This window comes from Electrophorus electricus, chromosome 3, assembly GCF_013358815.1.
Source record: "Electrophorus electricus isolate fEleEle1 chromosome 3, fEleEle1.pri, whole genome shotgun sequence".
Taxonomy (NCBI): Eukaryota; Metazoa; Chordata; class Actinopteri; order Gymnotiformes; family Gymnotidae; genus Electrophorus; species Electrophorus electricus.
The window spans coordinates 21,508,357-21,521,733 of NC_049537.1; the positions used below are offsets into that span (position 1 = coordinate 21,508,357).

Below are 13,377 nucleotides of genomic sequence, written 5' to 3' on the forward strand. Positions count from 1 at the left end.
AATAATTGCGTGGGCACCTGAAGACATTTTTAGGAGTTGCCTGTTTGGACAGCTGTACTGTGCTGTTGGATTCTTAGGCACCGTCATAGTTCAGAATGGAAAAAGGTGTCATAATTTCTACCTGAATTCAAAATGCCTAAAAACTGAGTTTAATCAAGAACCCTTCTTCGAAGAGCTAATCATTTAGAGTTAGAATCAAAAGAAGCTAATGTAATAACTGTGAGAGGATGTTACTAGCAGAACTTTTACCTGCCACTGGCACATAAATGGAGGCTGTACATATGAAAATGAATGTTCTGTAAAAGGTAGCTTTGAGATGCTGATGGTGAAGAGAAATTGGTCTGTTGGGAGACATAGATGTCCCACTTTCCTTCAAGGTGAGAACTTATCAATTCTGTGGAGATATGACCATCAAAATACCACAAGATCCCAACTGCATGGCCAGCGCTCTTCTGGTTGTGATTAATAAACATGCTCTGGTTTATGTGTATGTGTGTGTGTGTGTGTGTGTGTGTGTGGTACATCTGTGAAGTAGAGAAAGAAAATGTATAACTCTTGAAGTCCAAGGTGAGACATCCAAGTTATGGTGAAAGAAAGAAACATGTGCCAACCACAGCATGTAAAGTGAAATTAAAAAAATATTAAACCATAATTTAGAGATGGAGAAACTGCCCCAGGAAGGAAAATTAGGTGCAGAGTGTTTAAGAACAGTGACAGGGGATTGGCAGATAAAACACAAACACACACACACACACACACACACACACACACTAACCCTGAATACCTTCCTAGTTATCCTTCCTCTCATTTTTTTTCAGTGTCTACATCTTGACCCTGTTTAAACCCTGTTTTACTGCTATCATCTGTTCTTGAGTCCAATTTCTCGACTCATTATCGTCAATAACTATACATGTGTTTTCATTTTTTCTCCCTATATATATATATAAATAAGATGCAACAATACTCAACTGTCAGCACACACAGGCGAAGTGACTACTGCAGCAGTTAGTAAGCCTTAATAAGTTGATGACCATCACATTGCCTGCTTAGCAGATTTTGGTAAACCTGCTTGTCCTTTTACTCAGCATACTCTAAATAAGTATATGTTCACTTAGTACACTTGTCTTCTTCATTCTTTTGGCTGGAATATAATGTATACATTATGACAGATGGATTTTAAAATTGTACATTGTGGCAGGAGGAAATAGAAGGGTAAATACTTTTATTTTCAAATATATGTACAAAATGTGTTCCACCTGGAGAGGGGAAACAAGAATAAACACTGGATCTAGTGCCTAGCTTAACATCTGGTGCAGTTTGTTCTGGCAGGTTCTATGTTTTCAAGAGAGTGAAAATGTGGTGATTTCTTTTTTGTTTTCTTGTTTCGGATCTAAGCAAACCTTACCTACAACACATTTCCCAAATGACAAGGAACCATGTGTCAGAAAATGGCATCCATTACTGTATACACACTGCTTGGTCTCCCATACAGGTTGCAGGTTTGTGAGCGAAGTTTATGGTCGACAGCTAGGCTTTGTTTCTCCTGACTTCCACACTCCTCCTGTTATATGCAGTAAGAGACTCAATACTTACCACTGAACAAGATTTAAACTCACAAGATATAAAAACAAGCTAAAGTAATCCATAATTAACAGTATGTTAGCTACTGTGGCTTCATTTGGCTTGTAGCTTCCTATTATGAAAATTGATATTAAGCTACCAGTGGTCAATTTTGTCTTGGTGTTATTTCCACTGATCCAAAGCTATGGTTCCATTTGTCACCTTTGATTGACAGAACAGGTCATGGGACATAAGCAATGGGTTCATTATGTAACTGTTCTTGAGTAAATCTGAATCATGTGATTGACATGCTGGTCTATCCCTGAAGCTGCTGTGAAGCTCTCCTGAAGCACTCCATGGAGTGTCCTGAGGGGGTCGCTGTTGTAGGGCCAAACATCATGACATGGTCCTCTGTGGCCTGATGGCCAGACTGCCAGTTGCAGAGCTACTGCACAGTTTTGTTTTCTTTTGTTTGTTTTTTTCCTGTGTGCAGAGACAGAGGGTGAGAGAAAGCACTGGCCATGAGCTCATAAATGGCTGAAACAATCCGCATGCTGTTTTCACAGCCAGCACATAATTACGACCAAGTTCCTTTACAAGTCACTAAATCTGAGGGTTGACCAAAAAATATATATATCATCACACATTGTAGTGAAGCTATTCCCACATTTGTTCTGGCTGGTTGAAAAAACCGTGATGGCAACTTTCCTGAAGGTATTAAAGCTTGTGTCCTTGAAAGAGCAATTGTGGGAATTGGTTTTAAGGTTTTCTTAACATCCTCAGTTTACACGCCAAACTCCATGACAGATGAAGCGTTTTCTGTGAATGGTAGAAAATCCATACAGACCCAATTTCTGACAGTTACTCAGGCAGAGCTCTCATTGCTGAAATTTGTCTTGGATCACAACTACAGTAAATGCACATGTGAGAATTAGAAAAAGACTCACTGACTAGTACCTTAATAAAATAGGCCAAACTGCAGTAAAAAAGTTAAATCTATTGAGTTGGCTTTTCAAGACTGCAACTATAGCTGCAGATTGGTAAAAAGGATCATTTTTGAGTTATAGTGCACATTATGGACAGATGCTTTAGACTATAGACCTTTTGGACTGCTGTTGTAATGCTGATATATGTTTACACATAGTATTAGTTCCAGAAGATATGAGGATCTGGAGGCAGGGGATTTGCTCTACACCTGAGCTACCAACACATGAAAGAAAAGTCCACTAACTTTCACAGGCCATTGGGCAGTCATGGAAAGAACAGATCTGTTCAATATGAAAATGAATTGTTAATCTGCTGTACAGGGGGCCTCACGCCACATCGTTTGATTTACATTAAAAGCAGAAAGAATGTCTCCTTTTCTTACTGTTGCGGCTTAACTTGGGGTCGGCTTCTCAGCATGTGTCTGCAAGTTTGGTGCCATCATATGGCTCTGAGTATGGACGTGCTGAATTTGTATAAAGTAAAGTACATGCTCTTGTTGAAGGGGGAGGCAGAACATTTTTGGCTTCAGTTGTAAGAGAGTAAACATTATCCTAATTTAATCATTTTGGTTGTTTGCTTTTAATAGTATTTGATTTGATGAGTTTTGGAAGAGAGCTATGAGCTATGAGTACGGCTTTAAAATTATTTCAGTGAGATTTAACAGATGCAACTGAGCTCAACAAACTATCAGGTCCTTAGCTTTTTGCTAAGTCAAAAGCAGACTTTGATCAGTATCACATTACACTTGAAATAGCACAGAGGACCACTGTGTGTCAATTGTGGTGCTAAATACTCTTGCTGTTTTTTCAAATATAGTATGAAAATATATTTTTTCCTCAATTAAAATTCTTATAACAAAACATTTGGCCAATGTTGCACAAAAGAATATAATATTCGATAACACTGGACGTTTTTCCTCATGAATTCTATAAAAATGATTAACAGGTATGTACATGGGAAAACCAGATGTATAAACATAATAACATTTATATTCTACAATGTACGGTATACTAAGGATGCACTATTCAATGACTAAGAGCCAACAATAGTTATGTTCAGTAGATGCTGCAACTATGACATGCAAAGCCAACTACATATTTCCATTCCCTTGTGCTTTTCTTAATGTGTGTGCTGTAATGCATATTTTTTTTTCTAGAATACTTGTCACTGAAAATATCCAGGATTCATACAATTTCACAAAATGATGTTCTTATATCTTGTTCAGAGTTCCTGCTCTGGATAGACTATGGAAAATATACAACAATGGATAGAAGGACAAGAAAGAAAGACAAACATTAAAGTGCCTTCAAATTTGTCATCATGAGATGGGTTCATTCATTATAAAAAACAAATAATTGGCAGTTCCTCTTAATTCTGAAACACAATGATCTGACCATGTGTCACAGCATGGCCTGCATGGTGTTGGGTGAATGTATGCAGATTAAAGTCTGAAGAATATAGGTTCAGCATAAAGTGAGTTGCTATTATTATCTGTCAGTTGGATTCATGAGGGCTATTTTGAGATTAAGTTCCTTGACTGGTGATGGTTCAGGTACTGTTCAGTTTTCAGTCACCTAAGCTCTAGTGTGTCCCCCAAATCAAACTTTCTTGACGAGTTCAAAGTTAACTCCCACTGTCCATGCTTAGTGGATATTATTGAAAATTTCCAGCAAGGTTGTTAATGAGGCAACAGCCATGAGTTTAAGGATTTGAATGATTTCAATAACAAAGGGGTATAAATGGTGTTTCATCACCAAGTGTAATTCCCTGGAGGTCCAGGAGGTCCATGCGGGCCAGGTGGACCCACAGGACCAGGCTTTCCTCTAGGTCCAGCAATCCCATGCAGACCAGGGAGTCCTGATTGTCCTTGGATTCCTGGAGGTCCTTTAGGGCCAGGTAACCCATCCTTGCCTGCAACTCCCATGTCACCCTTCTGTCCCTTTTCACCACGAGGCCCTGGTTGTCCTAAAGACCCTTTGGCTCCTTTTAGTCCTTGGCTTCCTCTGCCTCCGGAAGGTCCAGGTTCTCCTTGAGCTCCTTTAGGTCCCATAATGCCCTTAGGCCCTACAGGTCCAGGAATACCTGGACGTCCCCTGTCTCCTTTGATTCCTGTAAGCCCTGCAGGTCCTGTGGCTCCTGCTTCACCTCTGTTCCCCTTTGCACCTGGTGGACCGGGCGCACCTGCAAGGCAACAAAAAAAAATCACAGAACTCAGTCAAATACAGGTTTAGTTTACCCCACTGTACGATGTGGACCACTAATTTAAGGATAGAACCCACTACCTTTTAATATTGTGAAGTTTTGGATCAGCTGGGAATGCCTGGTGTCCACCAGCTTCAGTTCCTCCATCACCATGGAGAGGTTGCGCACATCAATGTCAAGCCGTACACTCAGCAGCATGTGCTGCACTCTTAGGGAATCGGCGAGGTTTAGCAGAAACAATACAGTGTTGTTCAGATTTTGCAAGTTTTCAGTATGGCTGCCTAGCTTGGACTGGCAAGACGAACTCTCCATGTTGATGTATTTGTACATGCTCTGAACATGACTGACTGTCGCATTGATGCTGGAGGCGATGGTGTCTATCTCCAGCTCGATGGAACTCATTCTCGCATCCAATGACACAAACCTTTCCTTGGTTCTGTTTTCATAGTATTTGGAATGGTATTGGTGGTCGTGCATGTTCTCCTCATGCTCATCAATGAAAGAGGAAACATTGTCTAGCTGCATCTGAAGGTTGATGACTTGCAGGGTAAGATCATGCACCATGTCCGAGCTCATGCTGATCCTCTGATGTGTGGTGACGATGCCATTCTGGATGGTTCGCATGGTCTGGGTGGCGGCACTGGAGTTGGACTTAAGTGTGCTTAGTGTTCTGCTGTAGTTTTGCCAATCTGATGACATTTTCTGCAGCACTAATGTGTCTTCTTCTGCCTTCCTCCGAAGTGCATCTATCCACATAGCGCTAAGAGCCACGGTCGTGTTCACTTGCTGCATTGAACCTTTCAGATCGTACTGATCCTGGATTAGGGACTTCATGCCCTGATCAGTCTCATTGATGACAGCCTGCCAGCCATTTACCTGATCTAGATACTGCTCAAGAGACTGGTTTATTTGTTTAATGGAAATCCCATAAGCCTGGACGTCTCTCATCATCCTGCTATTAGACTGTGATAGAGTCTTCTGAGATTGTGAGGTCTGGTCCAGTAACTGCTCTTGGCTCAGGACCATCTTCTGGATGTCCTCAAATTCCCTTTTGAGTCTGGTGATCTCATCACGGAAGTGTGCCAAATGATAGCATTCTGTGCAGTTGCTTGCAATGCTGAGATCTGCACAAAAAAAAAAGCAAAATCCTAAAGGCATTGAACAGATGAAGCATCAGTAAGCTTGGAACAGCTGAGTCTCCACACACTGTGTAGTCTATGCTTTGGCAGCTGTTCCACAAGATATCGCTAACAGACAATTATTCTCAAGTTATTAGTCTCTGAGGAGAAGACCCATTCTGGGAGGTAAATCATGGGATTAGAAAAACAATCTTGTTCCGCCCCAAAAGACCTGATACGTCAGGGGGAGATGTTTCCCCTGAGAACTAACATTTTCATTCTTGTAAAGTATTGCAGGCTTACCTTGTACACTCTCCTGGACTTTGGTAATATTTTTATGAAATAACAATTCCTCTTCGGATAAGCTGTCAACTTTCCTAAAAACTATAGTCAAAAATGTAATTTGATTATTCAAATATTTCAGTGATTAAGAAATCATGTTCAAAAAGTATTGCAGACAAAGCTTTAATACAAACTGAGTTTTATTATTAGCAGGATTGTTCATTCTCTTAAACATTCTCTTTTTTTATCAGTAGAATAGTAGAATGGTAAATAAAGATGTGATCTCTTTTTCCAAGAGAACAGGGTTGGTCTGGCTTATGTTTCATGACTTCTCTTTCATGGAAACCCAAACCAAGCCAAGTATTTTGGGAGTAATAAAGCCCATTACAGATCTCTGCTTAAGTTTATTTGCAATATAATCGCATTTATACCTGCAACCTTTTACCTCTATAAAGTGCTGAAGGGAACCTTATCAGATTTACAATGATTCATAATGACTGTCTACAGTAAGTATGTCTCTGGTGCCCATTAAAATGTTACTATAGTTACAATAATGCAAGGTTTATTAATTATGCATCTTGCTTTTGGATATTCTTAATGAAAATGTTCTTTATTTGAATGTAATTGGAAACCTGATGTTTTACCGTAGTCTAGGGCAGCATGAATTATGCAACAGATGTATGTGCCATGGGATAGATGCTTCTGTCCCGTGACCTTGGATTTTATCTATCGTTGACAGTAAATCATATTTTTGGAATTTCTCAATCTGGCCTTCTGTTCTCTGCTTGCTTGATCACAGTGGAGCTGTTTTGCAAGCTGATATAATATGAGGCAGTTTCCCATCCTGCTAGTAAAAATCTGTGCCACCACAAAGCTGGCACTACAGTCAGATGAGCAGTCTAGGAGTTTATTTTGATTCTGGCTGCAGCCCCAGCATTATTATCTGTTCATCGGTAAGCATGCATTTATTGTTCAATAATCCTGTGATTATATTGAAATCCAAGTAACAACAGAGAACTATCCATAAGCTTTCCAGTGACAGACAGGTAAGCCGGTGCGACAGCTTCCCAGGGTGATCAGAGGTGATTGTTTAGCACCCTGGACTCGTCAGCACAGGGACTCGCTCAGCTTTGGCTCTCAACGCTTTATAATCATCACAGTGATTGGTGTTGCATGCAATGAAGTCAAGCATGTTAAAAGTGGAAGGCGCTAACCACGTGGACTGCTAGGGCTTATGAGACTTATCACTGTAGCTGTGTATCTCTTCTCAAAGCTGGTCTACTTCTGAGTCTGAATCTGGAAAGAATTAAATTTATATACATACTGTTTCATGGATGCCGTATATGGTAGACAGCATAAGCCCTTGCTCAGAGGCCCCAAAGGGCATGAGTTACTATCAGATGCAGGAAGGGCTGCTTTCTTTAACTCTTATTCATATCTGCTAAGCTCTTTTCACCTTCATCATAAATGCAGTGACCATATGGAAAACACACTGCTAAATCCATAGTGAAACCCATTATGTCACGACCTGGCTGAACTGTTTTAGGGTGGTGTAAGCTCACCTAGGGAGCCCAGGACTGCCACAGTGATGATGATGAAGGCAAAGAAGCCATAGAGAACTCTGACAGCCAGCTGGAGGGAGCAGGCCTGCTGACACTTCACACAGCCGCCTCGGCTCCTTCCTGTGGACACAGACCCAAACCCACGCTCACTAAAAACTCTCCAGGGCCCTCTTCCCAAGGAAATCTCTATGCTCATGTTAAGATATTGGCCATACCAATATACGAGAAACCACTAAATCTGTTCTATATTATTAATATTACTCTGAGAATAAAGTAAGTACATAGTGTGTACTTATAAATCCAAAACAAATGAATTTCTACCAATACCCAAGCCTCTTTGGAAAAGACATGCTTTAAGTTCCAGTTCTGCTTGCAGTTAACAAGCCCAATAACTTTTCTAAGTCAAATGTACCTTTTTAAAGTTCACACAACATTGAGTTCAAACAGCATTTCACAGGCTCAGAGATATATAGAGCAGAAGAAACAGGCCTGGCACAATTGCAAATATATGTTGACTCATGCACACAGCATGTACACTCACTGGGTGCATGCAGTAATATTATTTGTATGCTGTTATCAGTGGAAGTCTTTCCAGGGCCAACCATTTATAATGCTGTGGACTCAGAAACAGGCTTAAAAGGAAGCGCGTGTCTCAAACCTCTGAAGGGAGGCATCTCCTCTTCCTCCCCAGGCAGTTCCTCCTCTGTGAACAGAGTGTGCACACAGGATGAATGAGTCACATCTGTAAGCACGTACAGTGTTGTAGGTGATCATATGAAATGAATGCTCATTATTGGTGCTGAAGACTCATTTTCCCTTTGTGACTTATTAAATGTTTCCCCATTCCTGTTCCCCAGTGGACCTGTAGCACGGAATTATTAACAGGTCAAAACCCCGCCTTTAATGAGATGTTTCGAAGCAGGACAGATGGATCTATTTCAGCATTAAGTCTAACTAATAGCCCAGTGGAGTCCAAACAAGCAAGGAAAAAGCAAAAAGTAAAAGAACTGGATGTGGAAGATCATACCTTTGAAGAGCTGGTTCTCGTAGCCACAATAGCTCTCTGCAAGAGAGGGGGAGATGGATGATGTATTCACTCATTACAATCAATAGTATGACACATAAACCAATCCAGGGGAGCGACACCCACACTCAGTCACGGAAGCCATAAATCACAAAGTGCACGTTGAAAAGCAGGACCTTCCCTTCCCTGCCATTTCTGCCCTCAATGACACAAGCCATTAGAAACGAGGTCATTTGAAAACGTGAGGTCATAGTTGGCATATCACTTGCACTAATACAATTACAAGAAATCAAAGAGGGGAGTATGTTTCTTGGAGTTTAACTCACTACTGGGGGTGGGGATGGGGATGGGGGTGGGGGTGGGGATGGGGGTGGGGGTGGGGGGGGGGATGGATAAACAAGCATTAGAACAGCCTGAGTGAGTTGTCAGATGAAAAAATCTCATATGAGGAGAAATAGCACATTTAGGTTTATTATATGAACACATTACAAGCTAGAACAGCAAAGAATCTGGACTGCGCTGCACTGAGTGAGTTGGCTCAAGGCATTGATTGAAATACTTCACAGTAATCCCATTATATTATAAAATATATTGCTATCACAAACACTAATTAATTCCTATGGCATTTCAATATTACTGTTTTAAATGCCTGTTCATTCATGTGATATAAATACATCACATTTCACAGTGCATAGACAAACTAGAAATTTTTTTTGCTAATGTCCATAGTAAAGACCCCAAATGAGTTCAGTAATCTCCAACAACATAGCTACGGAGAACATCCATTTAGTCTAGCAGACTAAGTCACCTTCTGCTTATATTAAATTCAGCTGATGGAACTATTTTCCAGACTTGATGTTTGTGTACTGGGGACCAGAGAGGCATGGTTGGCAGAACAGCTGCGGCTGTGCTATAGTAAGGCCTACTGGTGCCAGAGTGCTTGAAGTGCAGGAAATGACTGCAGTTTTTCTCCACACTGGTGCGGCTACACAGGTGCCTGGGTGCGGACCTGCCCAGACCTGAGACGGCCCGGCAGTGCTGTTGGCACGAGTAGCCACGGGGAGGAACAGGCAGGGGAGCCTCTGGTCTGGGCAGCCGCCATCTGTCCGCAAGAACAAACCTCTCATGTCAGCCAGGACGCTTACCGCCAAGGTCAGGCATAGAAACAGACTTTAAAAGCTCTACACTTACCAAAGGGAGAAGGATGTTTAGTTTGATGGAAAGGGTCCCTAGTGAAGTGCAAAACATGGAAAATTTTCCAAGGTTTTGCTAAAGTCAGAAAAGCATTAGGTGAATTTACCAAAGTAACGAAAACGAAATTGAAAACATTAAACTCTCTGCACTCTGGGCAGAAACATGTCTGAGGCACTGAAACATAAGTTTATGCATTAGGGAACAGCCTGTCATACTGAAGGATAGTCTATGGTAGAAAGCTGTAATCTGATGAAGGTAAACTGTTTATTCCTGAAGTAAGCTGCCTCTGAGGATCATTACAGAGTTCACTTGAAGTTTGGGTTTGGCATTGATGCGTTTCCTCACTGTTATAATGCTTTCTTTATGAATTCAATTATGGAGGCCATGAAGACTTGAACACTTCACTGAAGATGCATTTAATATTCTCTCAGAGCACCGCTCACTCATCTTACAAGAGCAGCGTTACTTCTCTTATACCCAAGTTCTGGTGTCTTATGTAAAACATGGCCCAGATCAGAGAGACTAATTCGGTGACTACAGAAACATGGAATGTAGCTACATTCACAATATTACAGATGTCGTGATTGAAAAAGCAACATTTGTCTAGCTCTAGTCAATAAAACATAACCCTTGACCTCTAATGAATGATGAAATTGGCCCTTGTGACCAAACAAAGGACAACTGTAAAGGATGCAAAAGGATCTGTACACTACCAGTAGAGTACACAGTACACCACCAGTAGAGTTCATAGACAAAGGCACAATACACAAGCTGGTATGTAGAACCAAAACCTCATAAACTTGATGGTTGAATTCTCAGGTGAGGGTAGAGGGAAGCAGGGAAGGTCATTTGTCTACTCAGCCAGATATTTTATGGAGCACGGCCCACTTTCGGAAAAAAAAACATAAGGGACTGTGCTCTGCCCAGTAAGCACATAAGAGGTGTTAATTTTCATCCATGCTTTCTTCAGCTTACCTTAGAACAGTGCTGAGTGCACAACTGAGATGGCACACTACACCCACATTAATCTCATTACAGTAACTACAGGTATATGAGTTTCTTTCAAAAGAAAAAAAGACCTCAAAACCTGGTGGTGATCAAAGGGTTTTGTTCTGACTAGGCTCTGGTAACTGTGTGCCTACATATATTCTTAATTGACTTCATTCTGCCAGGTCTCAGCTGGAAACTCAATAGAAATAAATTTAAAAAGGTGTAAAAACAAAACAGACAAATGTATAAAAAAAAGTGAAAAAACAAAACAAAAAACAAAAATGTTCCAAAGTTCCAATGTTGTTTGCCTTATTTGTTTCAGTTCACATTTTCTGGATTAGTTCAATGTCGAAGGACCATAATGAACAATGGTAATCTGTCAGTGCGTGTAATCAAAGCAAGTCCTCACTATTAAATCTGGAGCTCTTTAAAAGCTGTGATCATGAGGTCCATGTCCCAATTCACATCTGTGAAATGTTCTTGATTTCAATAAATAAAAGTATATATGTATAATATTTTGACAGAAAGCTAATATTTGAATACAGTACAACCTAAAAGTACACACAATGTTATTTTGAACTTTGGGTAACACAGAACAGGAACATAAAACCAGCAAGGACGTGGGGATCCACAAACCTTGAGGGTGTCAGAGGTTTGTGGTTGACCCTTTTCTCATGCTCTGGATCTGGCTCTCAGAGTTTCCCCTCAAATGTGTCCAAATCTAACAAAGATCAGATAATCTGCTAGGCCTGTCATCCATACATATATGTGATAAAGTGTAAATATGTGTCTTGTGAATTACAAGGCTTTTGTTTGTTTGTCTCCTGCATCTTTAAATGGGTATAACATCGCCAAACCAGCAAATGTTACTCACCGAATTGGATAGTTCTTTGTCCATCTTATGGTGGCAGACGTAAACATTTTACACAAATTCCAGAACCGCACAATGATGCCTGACCACAACCAACAAAAGACGAGTGCAGTCCTACATTGACAAACAACTCTTCCAGACTTAAAGAGGAATGCGAGGTCGCATTCAAAATAATGAAATGGCAAAACAAGTTAATGCATCAAGCTCATCTAGAAGGCCTCATTTAAAGTAATGAAGCGTTAGTGTGTTGTGGTCTGGGGATGAATTATAAGTCTTAAAACACAAGCGGATAGCATTTGCCTTTCTTTTCTCAAAGAAATACATGCTGTATGTTAGTACTCGCATATGAAGTAATCATAAAATGGACTGCTTATGGTTCCATCAAACTATGCAAACTTTCAGAGGTCATTCTTCCCAATTAAACACGCACATATGCACACACGCATGCAAGCATACGTGCATGCACCCAGGCGCGTCTACATGCACACACACTCACTGTGGAAAACACACTGCACATGGCCCAGACACAGTTCTCAGGTCAGTCCTGTCAAGCTCAAACAAATCACCTCTTTTAATGAAGCATTCTCCCTAGGGTAACCCCACTTTGCAGCCAGACTCCAGCCGTGCACGGACCGGCCGCGCAGACTGCGCACCAGACGTCTGGAGAAGAACTGCCACACCTGTTTCCCAGTCTGAGCTGAGTGCATGACAAACATGCGCACACCTCTGCTGGCACCCTGTGGATTATGGCCTTGGGAAAAAAATAGAAAAGAAAGGAAAACAGACCTCCTGCCCGCAAAATTTCAAATAAATGCCTAAACATCTTAGCAAAGCTTTTGCCCATATGCTGCCTATTACTGCAAAAGGAATCACTTGGTTAGTTTAGTTTCTTATGAAAAATCCATAGGCCATTTTACCATTTAAATAATGTTAAGGGAATCTCGAATATTACCCTATGAGTTGCATTAATGTGAGAACCTTTTTTGAATGCAAAAGCAAATGTGTGAATGTGTGGAAAATGGTGAAGTTCAATGGTAAAACCTCTCTTAAAGGCAAGGAAAGAACATCTCACATCCAAGATCAACAAAACCTGGTTTTCCCTGGACGCTGATAGGTGTGGTCTTTAAAGCAAGCTGTCTGCAGGTTCTGTGAGTATGAGCAGACTTTTAAGAGTTTGAAGTAATGGATGTGGCTGTGACACAACATCACATATAATAAAAGTACATTTCAACCAAATTGAACCTTTCTTTACCTTTCATCCTGTCCGTCTAAAGATGCTTTGGCAGGGATGGTAAAGAACGGGCTGTGTTGAGGTCTCACTTCACACGTCCTTTGTCATCTGTCTAATAATACTGCAGCAGTCTGTTGGATTAAAATCCGGCTTTATACTTCAGCATTCTTGTAACCTGAAGGTTTGTTTATATGAAGAGGATGTGCTCGGAGCACTTCAGCATAATCGAAAAATAGCTCACGGAGTCAGCCAAAGTTAAAGATCACTGGAAAATAAACAGCCACACTACAGGTTACAGGCAGTTTATATGGAGAAGACCCTCTGGAACACACTACTTCTTCCCTTGAAGACCAGAA

At 40.9% G+C, this 13,377-nt stretch overlaps 1 protein-coding gene across 2 annotated transcripts; it reads right to left on the reverse strand.

Annotated features, from left to right (window-relative positions):
* Window positions 1–3,110: 3,110 nt before the first annotated feature.
* Window positions 3,111–13,377, reverse strand: scara3 (scavenger receptor class A, member 3). Of its 2 annotated transcripts, none has more exons than XM_026999761.2 (7): window positions 13,043–13,377; window positions 8,739–8,774; window positions 8,370–8,414; window positions 7,712–7,831; window positions 6,171–6,251; window positions 4,830–5,873; window positions 3,111–4,728 (listed from the first exon to the last, which is right to left on the reverse strand). In XM_026999761.2, the coding sequence occupies exons 1-7, from the start codon at window positions 13,047–13,049 to the stop codon at window positions 4,298–4,300; spliced, it is 1,764 nt and encodes a 587-aa protein (XP_026855562.2). In that variant the 5' UTR covers window positions 13,050–13,377; the 3' UTR covers window positions 3,111–4,297. The 2 variants fall into 2 exon arrangements, with proteins under 2 accessions (XP_026855562.2, XP_026855571.2); XM_026999770.2 differs by lacking the exon at window positions 13,043–13,377 and adding an exon at window positions 11,556–11,656.

Bases quoted from the DNA above. Each gene is read 5' to 3' on its own strand.
- scara3 (XM_026999761.2), bottom strand. The intron at 7,832-8,369 runs GTTTGAGACACG...CTGTGTCCACAG, and splicing joins GGAGATGCCTCCCTTCAGAG to GAAGGAGCCGAGGCGGCTGT. The intron at 6,252-7,711 runs GTGAGCTTACAC...TTTTGACTATAG, and splicing joins GGCAGTCCTGGGCTCCCTAG to TTTTTAGGAAAGTTGACAGC.